Below are 24869 nucleotides of genomic sequence, written 5' to 3' on the forward strand. Positions count from 1 at the left end.
AGTTGGATGCCAAAGAAAATAAACAGACTGTTCTTGAAACTTTGGTGTTAGTAACCAATTTTGTTTAAAGTAGCATGAATGATTGATAGTAGAAACATAGCCCCAGACTTTTGTTCCTTTGTTGTGAATTTTAGGGATGTTAATAGGATTATAGTTTTATTTTCTTTTTTATTTTTCTAAAGTGTAGTAGATGCCTGCAAGTAACAGGTATTGCATGGGTGCGTGTTTTAGTAGCCACAGGCTATATGCCAGCTCTGTCTGCTGTTCCCCACAAATGCAGATCCAGTTCTCTTTAACTGTGATTCTGCTTGAAATAGCTTAAAACTCTTCAGTTAGTTCAGTGTTCTCTGGTCAGTGAATCTTTTTTTACTGGCTGTAGATTAATAGCTCTGACATTGTATGTAAAGGAGGATAGATCCCCAGAGCACATGGAAGTTTGTGTGTTCTAGTTCATGCAGAGGTTGAGGTCGTATAAAAGACTGGCATTTGTTGGTGTAAAAATTTCTGGTGGCATGGATGTTCTTCTATTTCATATACACACAGATGTGCATCTGGTGGTAGTTTACAGCTAGAGGCTTTTAAAGATAAAAGGATGGTCAAGATAGAAGATCAAAATGAATTCCAAGTTTTGTATTTGTGTCAAGGAAAAAACAGGTGCTATTAGAGCACAGAAACATCAGTAGATCACATACAAGGCTAAAGGTGGTGTTGCTTGAACACTGGAGTAACATACCCAGAACTTGGCTGCTGCTTAGTGGGGTATAGAAGAAATAAAGATGATATAAAAAGTGCCCAGTGCTGTCCAAGTAAAGGGGAGTAAGATGACTTTGTATGTTGAGATTGAGATTCAACTCCTGGTGAAGCTCAATCCCATGATCTCTGTATAAAACAGATATAAAGTGCAAGTAAAACTTGAAGTATGTTTTTCTTGGAGCATGGTAGAAGAAAGAGCAAGAACCTGGAGGCCAGTTTGAGGCCTGACTAGCTTGTAGACTGAGGCTGGAGGCCCCTGTTCAAGGCTGCTTCATACTTTCCATTCCTAAGACCTTGTCTTTAATAAATTCTATGATTCTATGATTCTATGAAATTTGCCAGATGAAGCCAGCGGGGCCCAGAAGTATTGTTTGAGTCTGCATTAGGCTGATATTTCTGGGAAAGTTGAAGCCCAAATGGGAAAAATAGTTCTAGGAAGGAGCTAAGAAAAGCATGCTTCTCTTCTTTGTGTCCTGCTGTGATTTTTTTTTTCTGTAAAGCTTCAGAGTCTGAGTGCTGCAGGAACAGAGGCTTTGGAGCCAAGGAGCCTTTACAAAAACAGCTTTCAGCCTTCCCAACCTCAGCTAGTGATGGCTCCGTCCTCAAAGAATTTGAGCCTCTCTTTGCTGCTTTGAGCCTACACTACAAGGCACCAGCCCAACAGAACTGGTCAAAGCTGAGAAACTGTTTTACACTGTGATCCGAGCACTTGCCATACAGACATTATGGAGGAGGAATTATGTCTGATTCACACAACCTGCCGGGTATCCCAAAAAGGCGTTACTTATTCCCCCTTAGTGTTAACCATTTCATTTGCACAAAAGGCAGAAGCGTGCAGTAAATATACTAAAACTTGCATTGGCTGCCACAGGGCAGAATTGCTTTTTTGCTGTAGGTAGAAACGTAGATAAATTACACATAACTGATAAAAACACAGTAATGGTGGAAACATGAAGGTCATAAGATGGAAAATGCCAGAATTAATATTACCTATGTAGTCTTAATTTGGCCTCTCTCTGAATGTGGTTGATTATATTAGTTAGATTATATAACTAATGCACCAGATATGTAACTAATACAGCCTCATATTGGTTAACCATATATATTTATCTCTGAGGAACCCCTGCCTCAGTTCAGAAGGTGGGTTGGCTCCCCGAGAGAAAAGTTAATTGTGTAATGAAGAGAACTGTTGTCTTTTGAATGGACACTTAATTTGGAATGGATGAAGCCAGTGAGCCAGAGGGATTGTCAGAAGAAAGTGGGTGGTGGTGTGATTAAAGCATTGGACGCTTCTGCTGGATAATTGAATTCTGGTCCTGCCTTTGTAACACAGTTGCTATGTGACGTTAAGCAAATCTTTTTTCGTAGGTGGTCATTAATTGGGTCTTTCATTCTGGTGCCTGTTGGGAGAGAGCTGAGGTGTGATTTCCTTGAGGGCTTTGCTCTTCTGGCTGCAAGTGAATTCAGAAGCTGCTGCATATCACTATGTATTTTGAAAAAATCAGATTCTGGTAGTTTCAAATAGGGGACCCAAAATTAATCAGTTTGAAGTGCTGTCTATTATGATAACAATTAATATGATAGAAAAAACCGAAGAAGTTAATTCCTTCTTTAGAGAAGAGTTTAAACTTCATGAAGAAAACGCTGTATTGGATATATGCTGTGAATGGTATGTAGGAAACCTGGTCTTGAGTAAGCAGTAACCTTCCTATGGATTGGAAAAAAAAGTAGGGGTACTTTGGGAGAACATTATACTGTTAGCTGGCATTGTAATGCAAATGCAGAGTGAACCAGATTAGGCTCAGTGCTGTCCAAAACTTATGTTCTTAACTTACGTGCTTTACTTTTCTATCAGAAAGTGCTTTTTAAGTGTGAGATGATACATAAATTTTCAGAACAAACAACAAACCTCAAGGTTAACTGAAGTGCAGCGTCATCAGTGAAGAAGGAGACAAGATGCTCCTTCCCCACAAAGCTGGAAAGAAACTCCTAGCTGAAAATCCATCGTGCCTAGTGCAGATGAGGCTGGAATACTTGGCAGAGAGTCTTTTAAACGAATTTTTGGTCTCAGTTCAGCGAGATTGTAGCTGGATCCTGCTTATATGGTCTCTTAGTTGGGCATCCTGAGACCCAACCTCAAGCACGGCTTGCTTTCTGTTTGCAGCAGGGTGGCTGCTGGCGTTGCTGGGGGAGGCAAGGGAACCCCTCGAAGCATGTGGCATCAGCTTTGTCCCAGCATAGCCAGCTTCACGTGCTACCAGGCAGTTGGCAGCAGGCCCGTAAGGCAATTGTGTAGGAGGGAAAGATGGCCAGGACATGGCGTTTGCTATCAGAAGCAGCACAGATTTAGCCACTGGTTTTATTGGAACTTTTGGAGCTATTTATGCTGGGCATCTGTTGAAGTACGTTGCTGATTCGGAGCCAAGCAACTCTTACAAGTTACGCTAGCAGTGAAATACACGTGTAGCATTGCAATCCCTTTTGATTTCATGTAACCAGACGTTGCACTCAAGAGGGTGCTTAAATCAACAACTTCCCCCTGTTCTGCAGTTTGTCAATCCTGTACCTTTCTAACCTGTTCTTAAATACCTCCAGTGCTAGCTTCACGTGTTAGCATCCCCAAAAGATGCAAACTTAATCCGGCGTGCTACTGTCCCTATTTTAGACTGTTTTTTTTCCCCCATGAAATGTTGAAACTGATCTTGCCGAAGTGTTTCTGTGGCTTCTTGCACTTAGTTGTAGATTTACGTTTTCGTAGCGGCCTTTTACATTTGTGACTTTTTGCAGTTTTGTCCTTGGGACTTTCTTCTGTGGAAGCTCTGCAACCCTGACTCCTTTGAACTTTTATAGAGCTTGATTTTTCAGACCACTTGATTTTTTTCTAGTGCTTTCCTCATATGTTGCTAATTGATATAGGGCATCCAGAAGTGGTTGCCTTACTGTGGATGAGACCTATGAGCCTTGATAACAGGAGTACTTGATTTATTTGAAGATCCTACTCCTTTGCATGCATTTTCTATGCATTTGTCATTCTTGCAATAGGGTGATACTGATCTATTACAAATCCTAAACGCATTTTCACAGAGCCTGTGTACCCCAACCTGTTTTGTATAGCTGATTTCTCCTGTTTATGTTGATTTGCACTTGGCCCTAGTGAATTGCACCTTAATCCATCATTATAAGCTGGATGAAATGGATAAACACTCTGAAGCCTGTCTGCTACCATGCTGGCAGTCTGTCTGAGTGTGGTGTAAAGTCTGTGGACTCAGTGAACGCTTCTTGTTCTGTCAAGCAGGTGATCACTGTAAAACCCAGAATGATGCCGACCCTGGGGCACAGATGAATCACTTCTGATTCATGGCTCCGTTTTGATGTCAAACCATTGACGGTTACCCACAGTAAAGTTATTTGACCTATTTGCCATTCCCTGTTAGCTTAATCTAGGTGATGCCTCAATAATTTGCCTTAAATATCACATAAAAGCATCAGAAGTCCTATGAAAGTCAAAATGGACAATGTCTATTGCCAAGTCTGATCCGTAGGGCCTGCTGCCTTGTTGTAGAAGAAATCAGATTGATGTGATACAACTTGTTGCCAAATCCACATTGGCTGCTACTCGTCACCTTCTCTGCACCTAGATGCCTGCAAATAGTCTGTGCTCCCATTTTTTCTTGAAATTGAAATTAAACTGATGGATATGTAATTCCTGGCTGTTCTTCCCACTCCTTCCCTGAACATATTTGCTTCTCTTCTGGTTTTTTCCCCCCCTTCTTTCCTTCGGGCTGTGTGCTGTAAAGACACAGACAGGAGACAAAAGATTACAAGCCTTTAAGGAATCGGCTAATTCTTTAAGGAAACATGACAAAAGCACTAAGCTTTGCTACAAGTGGGTAACTGAAAACAGCAGCCCGAGGCAGAAGAAGATACTGTGTTCAGTGTCTCAGTAAGACATTAAGGGAGGATAAAACCATGAACGTGTTACTTAAAACGTTTTTACTCATGATTCTGATGTTCCCAAGCAAAGAACTTTTTTTTGTTTTGGTTTTTTTTTGTTTTGTTAAAAAGACGTTCCCTTAAACTTGTGATACCCTTAAACTTGTGATACGAGCTTCTCTGGTACTTCAAAAGGGGTGTTGCCATTTAAAGCTTTCTCTGTGTTCAAGAAGTTCATGCTGCACTGTAGCAGCTACACTGTTTTCATGCCATCTAATCCTTGCTTGCTGAGACTGTACCACGTTCTTCCTTGGGAATGTTGTGTGGAAGAGGCTCTACCTTACTTCTGCACTGTGATATCTGCCAGAGAGGCAAAAGAGTATATATAAAAAAATAGGTTTTAGGGCTCCCAGTCAAGTACCTTTAATTGCATCAATGCTCCTCTAATTCTAGGAAAAACCATCCAACTTGCTCTGCCAAGGTGACAAATTGTATTGTTCACATGAAAGTGTCTGCTGCTGTTATTCATGTGTATGGCACAGTACTTCTAAGGATTGTGCAAAGAAAACCCAGCAACTCTAAAACCACTTGGACTTCTGTGAATCTTTTGGTTTTTTTCCTGTGCAATTAATAATACTTTTTTTCTTCTTTCTTTGTCCCTCTACCTCCTCTTCTGCAGTTTCAGCTTCTTGCCTCAGCATTATTTAAGTCTGGCTCAGATTTCACCACTCTTGGTGAGTATTGTGTATCTGAAGAATTATACTGAGTATGTTCCCTCTGATAATGACTGTTAGTTTCTGCTGGTTTTTATATCAAACGTTATAGTTCATGTGAATGTTGTAGGCCTTTTTCAGTTTTGAATATGCAAAGTGCCACTACATAGACATTTGAGAGATTATTTATAATGACCAGTGTCCAGTGCCTTGAGCCCATATTTAAAACATCTGTCACCAGTGGTTTTAAACCCATGCCTCCTGGGATCATTTTGTGTCTCTTAATACATCTGATGCTTCACTGTTACCCAAATAAACAGAAGCTTTGGTCAGAATAAAGCACCTCCTGTCATGTCACTTTGGAATCTCACAGCATGGCTACGGCTCTGTTTGCTGTGATAACTGCAATTCCTGGAGTAGTTTGGTTCGCTGTGTTCTTTGCAAAACTAGTTCTTTGGGCAGAATGTCAAGAGCGAAGAAAACAGTGGCGTGTAGGGCTGGAAACGGGAGGTCTGAGCCAAAGCCATAATTTGTTTCACTATTCTGTCCAGTTAACTCTTTTAAACAGTTAAGAGATTAATCCTGGGCAAGGTATAGGAAGGAAGGCTATAGGCATAACTTACATTCTTGTAATGATGTGTTGTCCTCAAGTTACCGACTCTCTCTAGGAGGACGGATGACTTCAGTTTTTCACGAACGCGTAATTCCCAATCTAAGGAATTCAAGGAAGGAAAAAGCCCACTGCGCTATCTGCCCTGCTGGATGAGGAAGCTCTGCTGAGCTTGTGTGGTTTGGAAGACATTGTCTAGTGGATGCTATAAGATGAATTTTTTAAAGGAAGAAACCCCAAGTTTCAGAAAGTTGTTTTCTCCCTAGTTTTAAGAGTTCTAAAAGATGAATTAGTTCTTGACACAACACAATACTTTATTTACAGATAGGAGGATACATACATGAAGTGGTACTTCTAAAATAAAACAAAAAAACTAAGCCCTCCTTGATTTGATTAACTTGGTTGACTTTGATTAACTGAAGGGCAAGTTCACTGAATTAAAAAGCATTCCTTTGAGATACCAGTGATTGAAGTAATACAAAGCAGAGGAAATTGTTGTATGCCTGCTCTATTGTTCCTGCTGTTGATGGTTTAAGTATGGGGATTTGGATAAACAATGCTTCTGCTGCAGACTAAACCCTCCCCTGTTGGGAGGCAGCACTTCACAAAACTATTTTGCAAAGCACCCTTGTGCCAAGATGCAGCCTGGGTCCTCGGTGCAAGTCCAGTGATTAAATAGCAACTCTGACTTGGGACTCCTACCATCAGCAGAGCTTGTCTCAGGAAAAACTGCAAGCAATGCAAGTACCAGTTCTGGTTAAGACAGTACTGAAGATAATGAGGAAAGCCTGAGGACAGAAGAAACGAGGCACCAAATAAAAATAGCTACACAGATTTTGTTTTCTGGGACATCAGAGCAGTTCCCTGAGGACTCTTGCTTCCCCCATTTCTTCAGGACTGTCAATGAGCTTGACAGCCGTTTGCTTACTACTTTTTATGGCATTTTTGATTGCAGTGTTGGCTTGGGGTGCTGTGATCTCTGTGTTTATATGCACATAGTAGTGGGACGGAGAGCTGGCAGCCTTGTTAGTTGCGGCAGAAGTAGCAAACAGTTAACATCTGTCCAAAATGGACAACTGGCATATGCCACAGCTAAACTGAGTGTTTAAAGTAGTGAGCACTGACTTGCTTTCCCTTTTTCTTCCTCCCCCAGGATTTTCAGATGTTGACCACACGTATGCGCAGAGAACTCAGCTGTTTGATACGCTAGTCAACTTCTTTCCAGACAACATGACCCCTCCTAAAGGCAACCTGGTGGACCTCATCACGCTGTAACGGAGCAATCACTGGACATGTGGAAGAGGGGAAAAGCATCCATTTTCAGTATTTTAATTTTTTTACTGCATTGATTGACTGCTGGGATGAAGTAATATAGTAACCCCTAGGTGTTTGAAAGGGGTTTTATACTTGTATGGTGAATCCCTGAAGCTTTTCCCTTGGAGTAGGTTAATAAAATGTAACTGACGTACTTCCGACTAAATATATATATTTTTTCTGACTTTGGATTTTGAGTTAGCAAATGTAAGATGAAAAGGTGGGGGGAAAGATAAAAAAAAAAAACCCAATCATGAAGTGATCGTTTTTGCCTGTAGAGGAAAACGGAGATTTGTGGGTTGTCTGGAATTAAAGATGATGGGTTTTATTTTGGGTTTTGTGAGAAAGGGAGAGGAGGTTGTTCTTTGCTCATTTGTAGCTAGTCATGATATATTGCTTTATCCTACAACTCCATCCTCAGCAGCTGAGTAACTTGGTGGCAGGACACTGGCACGCGTTGAGGTAATAGTAATGTATGTGTCTTGAGTCTTGTAATCGCAGTGTGTCATGTGAAGGGGAGCACGTGTTACAAATTATCTGTCTCCTTGTCCCAGAATCGGGCTGACAGTGGTGTCTAATTGTATCTGATACCTGATCTCAACCTGAATGCCTACATGCCTATCCTCTGTTCTCTGGAGCCTTCCACTTAAACCTGACAGGCAAGTGGGAACCTCAGAGAAATCACTGGAAAACGGGAGTGCGGTCGCCATCTGCACAGGCCCCTCTTCAGGGATTGTTCTGTTTTCGCTGCTGTGCTGTTCTGGTAAGAAACTGTGCAGGTCCTCACAGAGCCCAGCAGAACTGGGTCTTCCACCACACGCACACCCAACCTCTGCAACCTTACTCCCGGTTGGGTGTAGGATTTCTGAAGCAGATTGTCTTCGTTTACATGCACCTATGCCTCTGTGTGCGTTTGTCAATGTGTAAATGTAAAGAGGATTGCTCCGAACAGCTTGTCTCCTTCCTATGTAGTGCAGCTCATTCACTTTTAAATGCATTTTAGACCTAGATCTGAACGTGAGGGAGGCCTTTTTAGCATAAATCTCTTTGAAAGCAAGCTCATGCATATGTATAGAAAATATATTCTTCCTCGCTGAAAGCCTTCTTTATAAATAAGGTAAGGGCTTGGTGCTGCACTATGAAGTGGAATGAAGGTTACGCATACCCAGCATTAGATACTTTTCGCATTTGGTGTCAGTGAGCATTCAGTACAAACTGGCAGATGTAAATATTTATATGAAACTACAAAGCTTTATGTCCAGAAATGTTCATGCCAGGAGGGTATCATTGCTGCACCCACTGTGGCTACATGACTCCTGTTGAACTTGATGGAAGTCTTGTGTGTGCAAAGGTGATTTGGACTCTTGAAATAAAGAGTTAGTGAAGTGTCTTTTTCAGAGCTCGAGTGTCTGCTTGCTTTGATTGCATTGTATTACCTCTTTATCATGTTCTTTGTGTGACTTTTGTAGTCCTGGTACGTTAGAAATAACTTCAAAATCTCATACTAGTGTTCAGTCACTTAAGAACAATATGTTAGAGGCTGGGCTTTGCTTTGTCTTCAGGGAGGACTATACAAATATAGTGTTTTTAAGTAACCTGTAACTTGAGTCTGTTTAGACATTGTATACTTCAGTGGATGGCAAATCAGATGTCTGTGGAAGAATCCGCTCAGTACATAGTGCAGTAAAAGAAATCTGATTAAATTGTTTCTTTGAAACATTGCATTATTTTTTTTTTTTTCCAGTGACATGGAAAGTTTTACGTCACCACTAGGCTTTACAATGTGCTACCTTTGCTGACGCTTTGTTAACTAGTTAAAGTGGAGATTATATGGTACGAATGTGGATGCTGGCAGTGCTATACTGGGGGAATATTCCAACTGAGGCATTGTTTCCATTGAGATTGAATTGAGCACTTCTAATGCAACCAGCCAAAATGTTGCAGTCCTCTAGTACTAAAAACTATAGTGCTGTTGTGCTCCCCTATTGCTTGATCTCATTGCCTGTGTACTCTTCAACTTCAGTCAGATGATTAATTGCTTTTTGTGACAGTTTTCTAATCAGCCAAGCTCTTAGTAAACTTTTATGCGTACACCTTCGATGACTATGTTGACGCTGAACCCAAGAGATACAACTAGACTGAGGAGCCCCGGTGCGCAGGCAGTGGAAGTTTAGGAATGCCAAAAGCTTTGTGAATGGCGTTGGTGCCGAGCAGTGCATCGTGTCAGGCTTGATCTGTGTTATAGAAATTCGATCAAAACTCATTGTCCTCTGCGTCGGGGGTGCATGCAAAGCCTGACAGCCTGGCTCAGTTTTTTGTAGCATAGCATAAATGAATGATTTGTCTGAACGAGGTGAACACTGCTTCTGCAGGACTGACAATCACAGCTAATGAGAGCACTTCAGGATGATCAAATATTGACCTACCTTTATCCTGAGCAGATCGATTTCAGCTCGCACGAGTACAGTTTATGGATTACAGCTGGTGATTAACTAGCAGAAACATTTGCTCAGCTTTGGAGTATTTGTTGAGCAGCAGAGGCACCCTGTGGCCAGAGAGGTTAATCCAAAGTGAAGGTTTCTTGTGGCTTTGCAAAGGGTCTTTCCTGGTACTGTGTCCTTAAAGCTAGGAATCAAAATTAAATGATTTCTTTGCATTGGTGTATGCTACACTACCTGATTTAAAAACTAATTAAAAATTCTGAGCATTGAAGTATAAATTTCCTTTCAAAATAAGCCAGTTATTAACAAGCAGTTACAGGGAGAGTTTGAATTTAAGTACATGCAGATCTTCAAAGATACTGGTGATATTCCAGGAAAGCATTAGATGTGGTCATTACAGAAATACTGAAGTACAAACAGAAAAAACCCTGACTTGATCTGAAAACAGCCACCTGAAAATGTTTCATAGCCCAGTGCATGCAGTGTTATAAATATACAAGCTGTATGTGAGAAGTCTTCGAACCTCACCCTTCTTGCTTGCAGGCTGTAGCAAAAACTGCTTTTTAGCTTAAACAAGACAAACATACTATATTTACCTTTACCTTATATTATAAGGTGACTTTTTATATGGATTTAGCACTGTATAATCTTTGCACTACAGTAGTTTATCTCTAAATGATGTGTTAACTTGTAAATTAGGTATTGCAAAAGAAAGCATCATTACCTGTCAGAGAGACTCATTTATGATCACTGGGGTCTTTAAAGCCAAAGTTATAAGGTTCTGGTATGTTTTTTAAAGTTATAGGAAGTCAGGGTGGGATAAACTTGATATAGTCTTCAAGACTTCAGTCCTGATTTAGCTTTTTTTTAAAAAAAAAAAAAAAAACCAACCTTTTGAGATCCATGAGTTTGGTTCTTCACTGACACTGGCCTTCAGCCTAGTTGCCCTTACAATATTATTCAGCAGATCATCTCTTTGGAAAACATGAAATTATTCTTTATGCAAAGTTGTTCCTATCAAGTGACACATTTTCCTAGAGAAATAAAGCCCTTCGGATTTGAGTTTTGGTCACTTGGATTAAGCAGAATTAAGTGAGTTTCTTAATGTTTGTCTTATACAACCCCTCATAGTAGTCACGAGGCAAAAGTCCTTAAGAGTTCTCCCAAAATGACTTTTCCAGGCAAGTACTGCTATCGCAGTGTGACCTAACTTGTTTTTATGTGGTAGGTGGCAGAAGGACCTACTTAGATGATGTTGTTAAGAATGAGAAGACTATAGCCACCTTCTTAATTAATATTGATCCTGGGGAGACCTGGAGGGTGATGCAAAGTGGTTATTGAAATTAGTTGTAGCTTTTCTCTTCTGGCTCTTTTAAAGATAACATTTGTGACATTTATTCTTAAGCATCTCTTCCTTTTGCTAAGTGTAATGAGGAGGGAGAACTTTGTTTCTGAAAAGGTTAGTTTGCCCTTTCTCTCAACAGCATTGTGTATGTGTAGTTTAGGTAGTCATATCCAGTTGTGTAAATAAATGTCTGGGATTCAGTTCAGTTTGCCCAGGATGGCTCTGTGTACACACAGGTACACGCTGGCTCAGGGCTCAGGCTGGAAGTTCCTACCAGAACACCGGTTAGCAACATCATACTTTCATTTTGGAAAATCAGTCTTTGAAGGCCCAGTTGGAAAGGCTTTTCTGAGGTATTTGCCTTGTGCAGTGGCAACCAGAGGGATATTAGGAAACTTTCCTGAAGAGCATACTAAAAGTTCCCTTTATGAGGATTGTACTGGAGTAAGGATGCTGTGACAGGCTTAAATTGCTGAAACTTTTTGATCTCACTGATTATAATAAACTAGCCTGAAAATTTAATGATTGAGGAGTCAGTAAGCAAATTAAGTGGACCCACCTATTGGCAGGAGGGCAGGCTCTTTGCGGAGGTACGGGGGCTAGCGACTCCTTCCAAAGCAGAGTAATGGCTCTGGGAGAGTGTTTTCCATAGGGCTTTGTGGAACAGCCATTTTCTGACTCATATTCCTGATGTGTGCAAATTTTTAGAAGCGAGTTTTCTTTGTCACAAAATTGTACGCTGATCTTGCCCTGTGGTGCAAACCTGCACTTGTGAGTGCCGCAGACAAGTGATAAATTCAGAGCAGTGTTCTGAGAAACACTTGAAACTTGTTTGCCGCTCTTATTGTAAGAAAGATTAGCATTAGTGCTGCTTGTTTCAGATGCAGGAGGGTGGCAGGTACCTGTAACGTTAATACTATTAATTCTCTTGCTGCCTCCTGTATTTCAGAACTGAGAAGGAAATACTTTCGTCGAGCTTATTGAGTGAAACTTTTAGCATGAATTAGCTCTGTGCAACCTTAAACTTGAATGCTCCTACATCTCTGTACATGCAGTAATTCTGTTGATGTAATGCTGTGCTGCTTCTGGGAAAAATGGCAAAAATTATTAAATACATTTCCATTCAGTACCTTTGTTTTTAGAAGTGGAAAAATGTCTTGTGAAACCTTGAGTCCTGGTGTATGCTTTGAATTTTAGCTTCTTAGTTGTGTTTGGCTCAGAATTAAGGATTATTTGGCTATTGTCAAGTGAAGTCCTGACAGTAAAAGCAATTCATGTATGTCTCTGGAAGTGCTTGTGTTGTTTTATAGCGGTAGTTATTACAGAAACAGAGGTGGGCCCAGTTAAAAAAAAAAATTATTGCTGTTCTGATTAGGGGGAAGATTATAGAAACTCTGAATGAGCTTGGCCAATTTTAATAAGTACACATGATCATTTGGAGACGGGTCTTATTTTGTGAAAGGAGAGTTTAAGAACAACTATATGACTTGTTCTTGATATAGATTGATAGTAGTATATAAGCTGTAAATACAGTTGAAATGTAAATGTACTATCAGAAGCTTGTTAGTGTATCTCTAAATGCCTATGGGTAGGGTAGACCTGATCATATCCTGTCATGGAAAAGGTTGTGCTGGAAATTATTCAAGTTGTGCTAATGACTTATAGGCAAAATCCCTGTTTTACTGAAAGCCTCTATTATAATGAAAAGTTGGAGTGGAAAAAGTAGGTTTACTGTACTGGAACAATTATAATAATACATGGCTCAGCGCTTGGATAAATTGATTCCAGATGCTTTTATCTGTAGGCAATGGATCCAAATGCGGTTTTAGAGTGGAAGCCAGTTAATGACCTGCGTATTGCCGTTTGAGAGTCCCACAAGAAAACGTTACAGTTGATGCCAGCAGGTATACTTTTGGTGTTCCTGGCAGAGGTCAAAGAACTGGATGGAGTTTTGGATTATCCACGGATGCTTTGATTATATACGTAAACCTCTGAAGAGGATAGTGGTTGTGTGGGTTGTATAGAACACCAGCTATATGGCTTAGGTGTAGAGGTCTGCAAGGCAGCATCTTCCCAAGCACAGATCCAAAACGTGTTGCTGCTGTCTCCTTTGCTTTCATATGCTTGAACTGGTTTGTTAGCGATGAACTCCAGATACTTGCTGTGACCCGCATTCAGGGCTCTGCTTCTGAATATCTACAGCCGCAGACTTGCTTAAGCTGCTGTCAGTACCCTGAAATCTTAATTTATACTTGGTGCAGACAAAGGTACATGTTTCCTTGGCTTCCAGCTGTTAGCTGTAAGTCAGCACAGCTTTTACTGAGGACCTGGAGACTGTAAGTATTTGAGTCCTGTCAGAAATCAGTTGACTCTGTTCAGCTCTAGTGTGGCATCGCAGTTCATTCCTGGGAGAGGTGGCGTGAGTGAATAGCTCAAAACTGGCTCTACCAGGTTAGATTTTTGGGTTTGCTACCAATTTGAAAGGAAAATCTATCATAGTTTATATGCTGTCCAGCATGATGGTCAAAGCATGGTCCCTTGGGTATTCCCCCATTTATTCTGACTTTTTCTTCCCCTGTGTGACTGTTCACTGCTATTAAAATGCTGTGCTTTCTGACTTCCTAAGTTTAATGGAGCATCTGCTGAAGAATTAAAGGTTAGAGCTGTGTGGTGGTTATTGAGGCATCAGTTTCTCCATGTCACATCCGTGTCACATCATCATACTCTAGTTGCTTCCTTTGCAAAACTCCTTACTGCTGCCTCTGAAACAGTCAGGGAGGATCCCCGTGATTTACATTGTTCTCCCCAAGGGCAGTTCCTTCTCCAGGGTAAGGATGGGGAAGCGTGGGAGCCGATTTCCCAGCAGCAGCACGGTGTGCTGTCAGCGTAACACTGCAGCATACACCTATTTACTTGTGCCCCTCCGTGACCCCAACGTTCAGCACTGTGATAAGCCTTCCCTCCTATCTCAGAAGGGTTTATTTTGCGTGGCCCCAGGAGTGTGACAGCTGTTTGACAGAAGAAAAAGGTGATGATACCAACCCTTAAGTTGTCCTAGGTTTCTGGCACTTGCTTTCATCATCCCAAATCTTTCACCAGTGGAGGCAAACGGCTGGTAGTTGGGGTGTTTGGTTTATTTCTGCAGCGTAGCAGGGCAGAGAGAATGGGAAGAGAAATAGGCTTGGGATAATGTAGTGGTGGCACATGTGAGTATGTGTTTAAAATGTGGTCTGTCTTTTGTGGAAGGGCTTTGAAGACTTTTCTAGCAAGTAGGTCTGCTGTTTGGAGCCTATTTTTTCATGTGAGCTGGATTCTCTGGCTCTTTTTCAAATCGAAGTGATGCAATACCAGGATCTTCTAGTCCTGGAACTTCGCCTCGAGCTTTGGCCCTCTTCACCCCAAAGACACCAGAGAGACTAATACAAAATTTTTTTCTCCCCAGTCCCTCTGCAGCGATTGCAAGGAAGCCAGCTGGGCTTAACACTGTTCAAACATACTGGAGGTTGTGCAGCACAACCAGCTATCAGACCAGGTCTGGCCATCTTAAGAGATTGTTAAAACCTAAAAATGTTCAGAGCTTTCTGATGAAAGCTGCCAGTGACATTAAGGGAGATTAGCTTCTTAATTAATATGCTGGTGGGGAGGCTAGACCACAATCGTGGCTCCAGTCCTTGCAGTCTTCTCCATGTCCCAAATACCAATGGACAGGTTTTTCTCCCCAGTGATGAGAAAATACACTTTAAATATCCTGACTTTGTAAGTAGCTGCCCAAGGGATTCAATCAATTACTTTGTGTTTCACTAAATAGAAAAGTGCTGCAGCGTGTGAACAGGGTCTGTTCATTGAAGAAGCCACTTCAAGGCTGAAAAGTGGATTTTTTTTTTTTGAGCTTTTGACAAAAAACCTCAGCTCTTAAAAGGGGAAAATGGCTGTTACCAACCTGTGCTTTCTTAGTTGCAAGTCAATGACTTGACTGCAAATGCTCCAGTCTGAACAGCAGATGATCCTTCTACCTCTGCTTACCCTGCAGTAATACATGCTAGTCAAGAGATGACAGCCTGATTTCCTTCCCCAAGCACTGCGGAGAACTCTTATACTGGAGAAGAGTTTTATCTACCTTGTATCTAACCATGGAGGAGATAACTATTGTGCCGCTGACTCCTTTACCCCTTTTGTCTGCTGTGGTAATTCGGAAGGCAAACTAGCAGTGGAGGCTGAATATTTTCCTTCATCTGTCCCTCATCATTCCTATCCTTCCTCCCCTCTCTCCCTCCTGTTGATGTTTTGATGTGCAAAACGCTTTTCACTTCAGAAGCTGCTGTGCTGGGTAGTGGAAAAGAAAACAAAACCCTAGTTATTAGTAGCTGTTACTATTTACTAAAGCTGTATTTTCTGCTATGTCTTCCAGCATACCCTCCTCCACAGCAGGAAATGAGGGGATGCTGGGGAGATCGTAGGCCAGGGGAAAGAGCTTAATTATACAAACAATTGTGTTTATGGGAGTCTTGAGTCATGGAGGCCCCGAACCTTGCAGACCACTTTGCCCAGGGGCAGAAAATTAAAGCCTGTTGGCTCGTTCTCAATTAATGGGAGATGACGTTCCTATCCTTGTGGGCTGGTAGTGATGTGCATCTTGCACATTTAGATGCTGAGATGCAGCGTGCCTCATTTTAGAAGTATTGAGCCTCGGTAAATGTTTTCCCTTTGAACATCGTACTTTGAAACTGCTGAAATAACCTCTCTTTTAGATGAGTTGATAGTGTAGTCAGGATCTGGGTAGCTTGGGGTTTAACACCGATAAGCTGGCTGGCTGGACACCATCACCTGGTTAGGGGTGCTTTTTCAAGCTGTTTCTTTGAGCTGTTGCCTCTACTCTTACTGTAGTGCTATACCGTGTGATGGTCTGTTTGTCTGGACCTTCGATGTTTATCTTGTCCTCCTACACCCTCGTGTGGTCCCCAAAAGCTGGCTACCCCTATGTAGTGCTTGGAGTTTTGAGTGTCCACCTCCTGTCCACAATTTGGCCCTTTTTTCTGTTTTGGCATCCGACTTGAAGCATTTGCATCTTTACAGCAATCCCACAGACTCTGGTGTCGGTCTGAATTCCCTTTGGTATCTGTCCTGCAGTTGTTGGCTCAGACACCTGACCACAGGAGAGCTGAACCGAGAGGTGCAGACAGCCCTGGGCTGGAAAGGAGTGTCCGTGGGGTGATGAACGCTGTGAACTGCACACGTGTTTTAATAGGCAAGTCAGATATTGACTGGTCCTATGTTGAGCCCATGGTGGTTACAGGCATTGTTCCTGGACTCTGGTGATTCCCCATCCTGCCCTTTTCTTTACAGATAAATGGATGATCTTTGTTCAGCCTGGAGTGTTAATTTTCTTCCTTGGCATAAATCATCTTTGATAATTTCTGGGTTGATATGTAAGCCCCATGCTGTACATAAATGAATGAGTGATACGAGGAATATCTACAAATGTAGTTATGTTGTATGTAATGTACATAAGGAGAGAATGTATTTTGTTCATTTTTTTTTTCTTAATAAAAATGTATATGCTAGCAAGGGTGTTTAAGATCTGTTCGTTCTAACATTGCTTGCTTCTAAGAATGGAAAAATGTCTGTGAAGGTCTTGTAGTGGTGCCGAAATTGTGAATCTGGTGGTGTGTTGTGTCTGGGTGGCAGGCATTGTTCCTGCTGGAGGAGCCTGCCGTGTCCCTCTGCACTGCAGAACAGCTGAGAAAATATCCTGTTCCTTCAAATCAGGGATGGGCTGGGTTGGTATCCCATAAATTCAGCATGTGCTTAGCAGTTGCAAGAACTTTTATTGGGGAGGAACACGGAGTTAGAACATAGGCTGATGCAAACCACTGGTTTTTAATATTTGAATCAAACCAAATTCCTTTTCTTTTTTTTTTTTTCTTCTTCCTTTGCGTAAGTGGAAACTTAACCTGAAACAAAATGTTTTATTTGGGGCACTTGAAGGCAAATGGAAATGCTGAACTGCTCATGCTGCTGCTCACCCTGCTGTTGCCCTCGTTTGATGGCCCTCCTTCATTAGGGTGTTTTGGCTTAGGGGCACGAGGTTTGATTCCCTCCCTCCACAGCCTAACCTAAGTGTGAGGAGGAGTTGCAGGCTAGGAGTGAGTTAGGATGACGTGCAGGAATAAGGGCAAGCTCCCTCTCCCTTCCTTCCATGAGCCTAAAGTAGTTCAAACAGGTGCTCTGGCTGTGCTGGGGCTGCCCTCACCCACATCAGCTAAGCATCCCACCCCTCTGAGTTTTCTGGTTTTTGAATTAAGAGAAATTTTCCACCACTATCGTACTTCCTTCTGCATGGGGAAAAATACAAGTTCTTCTATGGCTGGTTACCTCTGAAGATCTGGGTTGGTTTTGCTCCTGCTCGTCCAATATTTTCACAGTCATGGTCTTGCTAGCAGGACCATGCAGACCCTGTGGTGCTGGGTTTCCAGATAAGCTCAGACCATTACCAGTTGTAACATCTACAAACGGCTAGTTGTGGCTCTTGAGCACAAGCTCTGCTCCTCCCACCCCTTTTCACTCAGCCAAGAAAGAAGTCTTTTACATAAGAATGTTTATTGACAGAAATACATGATGCTTTCAAAATATATTTGTAGGAAAATGCAAGAATAATCTCTACAATCCAGTTCCTCAGTAAATTCCAGTGTAAATCAGACTCCTGTCCCCGTGAGAGATGCTGCTATACAGTACGTAAGAGCTCTAGTATATGTGCAAGATTCAATGGGTAGCCGCCTTGGGAAATAGGTTCTCCTTCTGCAGTTCTTTATGGATTATGTGTTCTTCTGTATGTCTTCTGTAGGCAACAGTCACAGTATCAACCTCATCAGTTGGGTCATGGCACTGTGAGCGGGAGATAAGTGGTCCTAAAATATTTACACATTCCTTGTGAATCTGAAAATAGAAAAGTCTCTTGCAAGGCCATCTGAGCTGCTTGTAAAACTCTCACCAAAAGGTAAGAGCAGTAATCTCTTTGTACAACGTGTCGGATGTTAAAGCTGTTTTGGGGGAGAGAATAGGAGCGTGGGGAAGGGAGGAGGGGCAGGGAGGGAGGAAATGAATGCCTGGGTAGATTTTTTTGTTTGTTTTGTTATTTTTGGTCTAACAATTATGGCTACAGTCTACAAAGGGAAGGATTAAGGCCAAAGATGCTCATCACTGCATTTCCTACCTGATTTTTTTTTTTTTTTTCCCAAAAGAATGTTCTCAACATAAAAAACGTACTGTTTTTTCCGTGGAAATAGTTCTTTAAATAGGGGAAGGAAAATCTACTATAAAATATTAGTGGTTTAAAAATATGGTGTCTGGAAAAATAAATAAATGTACAATTCCTATTCAAATATAAATCACTATAAGCACTTGCTGAGCAGTTAATATCTTCACTGGTCTCTGCTTGGAAAGATTTAAGGTTGCTTATCTCAAGCTTTTGTAGGATTCTCTTGGAAAGTCTTTGGACCTGATTCATTAAAGCACTTTGGCATCTCTTTGCTGGGAAGGGGGATCTTTAGGCACATGCCAAAACCAGACTGCCTGGAGATGTTCTGCCAGGGGCATCCTTACGGCAACACCAGCCCCTGTGGCCAAAGCCTTGCTGCTGCCCCATGTTTTTGCCGCGTTTATTTTCAGCAAAGGACAGAAACGTGAGGTCACCGACCAGCCGCTCATCTCTCGGGGCAACTGGGAAGCAAATGTGCTCACGAAAGCAATTGCAAATGCCAAGACCGGTTCTTTGAGCCTTGCTGCAATGTTAAAGAGCTGAACTTGATGCTGCTGGTGCGGGGACAAAGCCATGGTGTGGGGTTATCTGGGCGGGAGGTGTTTTCCTGCTTCGTGTCGAATTTTGATCCCTTACCAGATTGGCCTTTAGGTTTTACTTTTTCTTTTTTTTTTTTTTTTTTCTTTTTTTAATTCCCTCCAAAATTATTTCCCCATAGTGCAGTGCACGGGTAAGTGAAGTGTGCTGAATACATTGCTAATGAATAGCAGGCATATTTACATACAAAAATATATAGGTTTGAACACTTGAAATTCTGCCCTTTGGTGCAGGAGAGAAGGGAGAAGAGCCAATTCCTTTGAGGAGACGTATCTTCTGCCAGCTTCTGTCCTGGGGCCGAGCAGACCACCCCAACCCTCTCCTTTGTAAGTATTTCCAAGGACTGACTCGACCTGGGTTTCTCCAGGCTTTCCATTGCTCGGCTCTGCTTTTCCCCTTGTTCAGGGCAGCCATGGGAGCGGATCCCCATCGTGTTGACTTGGTGGCGGAGCCCGAAGGAAATCACCCCATCGTGCGTTGGTGAATGCACGGTTTATGGCAAGCAGGAGAGAAGGGCCGTGCTTAGGCATTGCTCTTCCATCTGCAGCTCCTCTGGCTTGCAGAGGGCTTGGGACCACCTCCATCCTCACGTGTTTGGGAGATGCACTTGCCCAAGTGTCGTTCTGGTCCTCTCCTCTCTTTCCCGTGTGCTGGAGGATGGAGCCCCGCTCTGATCCCTGCCTCTGCCAGGGCTGAACTGCTTCACCGAAGCCAGAGCAAAGGTGTGAAACTCTCCCCATCCTTTTAGAGCCATTTGGGAGCTGTGATCGGGAGTGGAAAACCAGAGATGGCCTCAGTCCAGCCACTTTCTGCTCCTGCATATTTTTCTTTTCCCTTCTAAAGACTTACGGCAAAGGGAGACCTGGACAAGAGACCAAGGGCTGCAGGACAAAGCTCAGTCCCAGCTTTGCTGCTGTGCTGAAAGGTTTTTTTGCTGTTACTTTACTGGCTTTTGAAGAAGAGCTTGAATGTGGACTGAGCTTATAAACCTCATGCGGAGGAAACACCAAGGGCTGTACCGATGGGAAAACCCTGAATGCCACCAAGCTACCTGGCTCGTGCTTCTGTTGCTCTTCTGTCACTTCTGCTGCTCACACAGGAAAATGTGACCACAAAAATCACAAACCATCCCGGTGTACGTAACCCACGGTCTCAGGAGAGGATGGATGTGGGCCGTGAGATGCTGCTGCATAATTACTGGAAGGCAATCAACGCTTCTGTAGGGAAATGCAGCAGCAGCGCTGGTCTGCGCTGGAGCTGGGCTCCTGCACCATGAAACTCCCAACCTCGTGCCTGGGCTAGCGACCAGGCATTGCTCTTGGTCTCATTACACTCCTAGGAGGGATGAACTCAAGGAATTCCTCCCTTTTCCTCTCCCTCCCTTTTGCATCAATACAAGAAGCTGCTGTGCCTCTCCTGATCTCCAGCCGGGTGCAGGATCTGTCCCGCAGCCCTTTGTGGCGCAGCTGCGGGTGGTGCGGGACTGAGCATCACTTCGCACTGCTGCATCCTTCCCGTCCAACTGGGTCTGGATGCGTTCGTTTGCCTATGGCACAATGCGGGGCTCTTGTGCGTTTCAGCCAGCAGTTTATGGGGAGAGGATGGAAACTGGATTAAAAAAGAACAGGCTGTTCCAGCTTTTTCCGCTCAATACCTGGGCGTTTCATGTCGGAGAGGGCAGAGCGATGACTAAACCGCGTGGGCCAGAGGATTTTTCTAGCTCTAACTGCCAGGTGCTAGTTTGCTGTCGGGAGTTGTGCTCCCTCTCCCATCCTATTTACACTTACTTCTTTTTATTTTTGAGTTGCTCGGTAGCTGGAGGATGCAGTTGGCGTGGTCGGAGGCGGGACGGGAGGGGACGTGCTCGGAGGAGACACCAGCAGCTCTTCGGGAGCAAAGCCACCCCGTTTGCCCACGGCTGGTGTGGTAGGTCCTGCTGAGCATCTGCAGGTGACGGAGGATGCTTGTCTGGATGCGGCCACCATGGTGGCTTGTGTTGACGATGTGCCCTGGAGGTGTCTTCTTGTGTCCATTCCTCTTCCATCCTGCACCCCACGTGGTGGCACAAGGGGCCATGATTAGTTCATTAAGGGATTTTCTGGGGTTTGTTGGGAATTTTGCCTTGTTTTGGAGTTGTGTGGGTGTAGGGATTACGGGGGGGTTTTTTGGGGGGTGATGGTGGTTGTTTTTTGCTTGATTGAGTTCTGTATCCTATAAATGCGTGTCCTCCTCTTCCTCCAGGTCCTCTTTCATGAGGGTGTCGAGAGGAACGATCCAGCTGTCCCCCAGCTCGCCGTTGAGGTTCACTTTCTTTTCCTGCATTTCAGAGGAGGTCTCCATCACCTCCAGCGTGGGGTTATCGTGGTAGCCGTTCTCCATCGTCTGCAGCTCCTCGGTCAGGCGCTGCTGCGAGGAAAGAAAACCCAGAAACCCCAGTGAAAAACAGCTTGGCCAGGTTGTGCATGCCACCTGGGGGCTGTCACCTCCCAGCCAGCCATGGCTGCTGTCCCGTATAGATGTATATACAGAGACTTTGACGGTGAGGCTGAGGCTGGGGGCTGCAGTCAGTGCCGGCGCAGCGAGGGGATAGCATGGAGCTGGCAAGAGAGAGACTCTGCTAATGGTGGTAGGGAGGAAAGAGCAGCCAGAGACATGTGGAAAACCTCCAGGAGCAGCTGCCAGCTTCAGCCCAGCTGCAGCTTGGTCCTCCCAGGACCTTGGGAAAAGACTGAGCATCGCTGCCTCACCCTGACCCTGCATCCCAACTCCTGCCTCCCTAACTCAAATCCGTTCTTCCTCTCCCCTTTCTGCCCCGCTGTCCCTTTTTAGCTGCTTTATTATTATTCTCTCTGTTGACCTGGGGGCAGCTCCCACCTTGCAGATGCTGCTGGCCCACTTGCCCCTCCATAAGCATCATCCTTCCTCGTTCTCAAGCTCTTGGTTAAAACGAGGCAGGGAAAGATGAATCGGGTACTGTATCACCCCGGTCCTTTGGTATGCTGTGCTCCAGGCTCTGACCCAACCCCTCATTCCCTGGCAGACCCCCAGTCCATCCTAATTTTGCATTCATCCCTGTCCTGCCCCGGAGGGATTCACCGGGGAACTGCAGTCCTTGGTCATCCCTTTTTGGGGAGTGCAGGGCTCTCAGTGGGCACCCCTGTTAAAATCTGCCTGGGTTTACAGCTTGATCTATTACAGTGCTCCTAATAAGTGTCAGGAGACAGCCATGGGAGGGAATCCACGGAGAAGGAAAGGGATGGAGAAGCAAAACTGCAGGGCTTGGCGCTAGCAGGGGGGCTGCGAAGGCACTGCTGGGGGTCCCCTGGCTCGCACGTGGCGGGGGGGCAGGAATTTGGGCAGGGATGGCGGGATGCTCGAAAGCAGAGGAGGCACCTGGGCTCTCGCTGGGGCTGTCTCACCCCGTGGGGTTGCTGGTACAATCCTCAGGTGGATGGATGCTCAGGCAGCGCTTTCTCCCGCCATGGCAAGGCACACCCCCCCCCCCCGCCGTGCAGCAAGGGGAAGGGGTCTTTAAAGCTGGGCTTTAGTAGGCTTTAGTCCTGTTAAAAGCTACTGAACCCTACCAAGCACCAGGGGTGAGAGTTGGGGGTGTTACGGATGCGGCGCCCGCCCCTCCGATCCCTATGTTGGAACTCACGTTAAAGATCAGGGCCACATGTCCATCATCAAACCCGGGGAGATCAGGGTGGATGTGCTGGTTATTTCCAAGGTAAAACAACAGCAGGGTTTAAAAGGGCGGGGAGGGAGGGTTGGAGAAAAATAAAAATAAAAAAAAACTTTCAAGTCATTTTTGGAAAAGAAGCAGGAGGAAAACAAAAGAAATCACCCAAAAACAAATCCAGAAAAGAGAAATGTGTTTGATTTTCTAAAAACCTACTGCAACTGCTTGGAAAAAGATCTTTTCCCATGCTCTGAGCAAGAGCCGTACCAAGGAACTGGCATCCCTTGCTTTGGTTTTGCTACCTTCCCCTGTGGCTGGTAGGTATTTACCTCCAGAGCATTCAGCCAGAGCTGTTCCTCTGCGCCATGTAACTTGAGGGACATGCGTTCCCATCGCTAAAAATACCCTATTTCTACCTGTTTTCTGAACAATATGGGACAAGAATGTTAATGCTGCTCCCTGTCCGTGCTGGGATGTTTTTCACCCCCACCAGGGAGATTTCAGCAGAGGGATGGCCCAGCTGTGAAACCCTGTAAGCTCCAAGGGCACCATGGTGGAGGTCAAATATCTGTCAAGGTCTTGTGTCCTCCCCCCTTCCCTCCTGAAAAATCAAGCCTTGGAAAAACAAGTCTGATGCCGGCATTGGTTTGCCCTTCCCTGCCTCCTGTGTTCATCTCTGTTAGACTGCAAATATTTAAAGCAAAGGCTGCCTTCTCCCTTGCCTTGACGCAGCTCCTGGCACGTGGGACAGAAACTGGGACCCCCTGGGAAGGATGAGCTGGTTTGGAGGGAAAACAATTTGTGTAGGATGCAGGGGTTTGCTTCTCCATCGGGAGGGTGGTTTACCCTAATTGCATCATTTAGTGGTTTTTTTTTGTTTTTTTTTTTTTTTTCTTTCCCCCCTTTCTGCTCCTGTCTCTCCTCTGGAGCTAAATCCTCAGCAACAGCAGCAGGGGCCGATGGAAACCTCGAGCCCATGGCAGAGCTCTCCCCACCGGTGCCGCAGGGCATGGGAACAGCCAGTCCTTGCAGGTGGATGCTACACTAAAATCACCCAGAATTGCTTCCTGAAATAAAAACGATATTAATTTTTTTTTTCCCATGTCTGTTCTTCCTTAAAATCCTGCTGCTGCTCTGAAATTTGGCCCTGGCCCAGCTCTCCTAAAGGCTGAGCCGTACGGCATTGATGCCCTCCTGTGGCTGTCCTCCTGCCGTCCTCCCACCCTGCAAACAGCTACGGGCTCCCCGCAGCCCCTGGCACCCCTGGGAAGGCATCGGGGTGATGTTGGGCACCCAACCCTGCTCCCCTACACATAAAAGTATTTTGAGAAATTTTTTTTTGGGGGGGGGGGAGTATAGATGGGTTTGGAGAGGGGGTTTTGGGTTGAGAAAGCCTTTCTTGTCAAAATTATGACCCAAGGATGCTGCTCACCTGCCCGGTGCCCTGGGTGGCAGCAGGGGTGGGTGCTGCTCGTCACCGTACCCCCCCCCCCCCGCCCAGCCCCTCATTTCCCTGGTTTTAATCCTGGCTGCCCCCCTCCCCGACCCTCCCAAAGGGGCAGCTCCTGCCCCTCCAGAGCCCCCACCACCGTAGGGCACCCCTTGAGTAACAGGCAAGGGTGGTGCCCGCTGGGCAAGCCAGGATGTCTCCACCAGCAGAGACAGCAACGTTGATGATCTTCATCTCCTGAAGATGCCTCTGGGACAAAAAGGTCTCGGGGTACCTGTCCCACCCCCCCCCCCTCCCGTCTTACCTGGTCCTTCTTTTGGGAAAAGCGTTGGTGGCAGCAGCCGTAGATGGCCGCGATCAGCAGCAGGGAGCCAGCCAGGGTGACGATGGTGATGATCAGGGGTGTGCTGAACTCATCGTTGATTATCATCTCCCTCTCCATTTTGCCGTAGGTGATGTTGGCGATGCCCAGCTGCCATAGAAAGAACGGGTCAGGCCCCGAGGGGGGGGCTTTGTGGGCCACGCACCTTGGGGGACATCCGCAGGGAAGCTACGCTGTGCCCAGGGACCCACTTACCTCCTCTAACTTATCCTTCTCCTGCAGCTCCTCGAGGACTTTTTCAGGGTCCAAAGGGACTGGGGGAAGAAAGAGGCTGCAATGAGCACGAGGCGGGGGGGGCAGGTTGTGCCACCGCCTCCCGGTCGATGGTGTGACCCCCTTTCTGGAGGAGGTGGATGGAGGTACGTGGGCATGAAGCCAACCCTGGCAGGTGCCT

The 24869-nt window shown here is 44.7% G+C and overlaps 2 protein-coding genes across 7 annotated transcripts in view; one reads left to right on the plus strand and one right to left on the minus strand.

The window, feature by feature from the left end:
* MKLN1 (muskelin 1) overlaps window positions 1–16670 on the plus strand; it is a 106331-nt gene extending 89661 nt beyond the window's left edge. For 5 of the 6 annotated variants that reach the window (XM_052789595.1, XM_052789594.1, XM_052789596.1 and 2 more), the window contains 2 exons: window positions 5366–5420; window positions 7163–7477. In XM_052789595.1, the coding sequence (XP_052645555.1) occupies window positions 5366–5420; window positions 7163–7284 (177 nt within the window). In that variant the 3' untranslated portion in view covers window positions 7285–7477. Of the gene's footprint in view, window positions 1–5365; window positions 5421–7162 lie in introns of all 6 variants that reach the window. The other variant, XM_052789593.1, reaches the window with a different exon arrangement.
* A 1017-nt stretch (window positions 16671–17687) lies between these two features.
* The window catches only part of PODXL (podocalyxin like), a 46154-nt gene continuing 38972 nt past the window's right edge, over window positions 17688–24869 (minus strand). The window contains exons 6-9 of the mRNA XM_052789599.1: window positions 24671–24729; window positions 24398–24565; window positions 22620–22676; window positions 17688–21367 (exon numbers count right to left, since the gene is read on the minus strand). Coding sequence (XP_052645559.1) covers window positions 21173–21367; window positions 22620–22676; window positions 24398–24565; window positions 24671–24729 — 479 coding nt within the window. The 3' untranslated portion in view covers window positions 17688–21172. The remainder of the gene's footprint in view (window positions 21368–22619; window positions 22677–24397; window positions 24566–24670; window positions 24730–24869) is intronic.

Source organism: Harpia harpyja, chromosome 6, assembly GCF_026419915.1.
Source record: "Harpia harpyja isolate bHarHar1 chromosome 6, bHarHar1 primary haplotype, whole genome shotgun sequence".
In the NCBI taxonomy this organism is placed as follows: Eukaryota; Metazoa; Chordata; class Aves; order Accipitriformes; family Accipitridae; genus Harpia; species Harpia harpyja.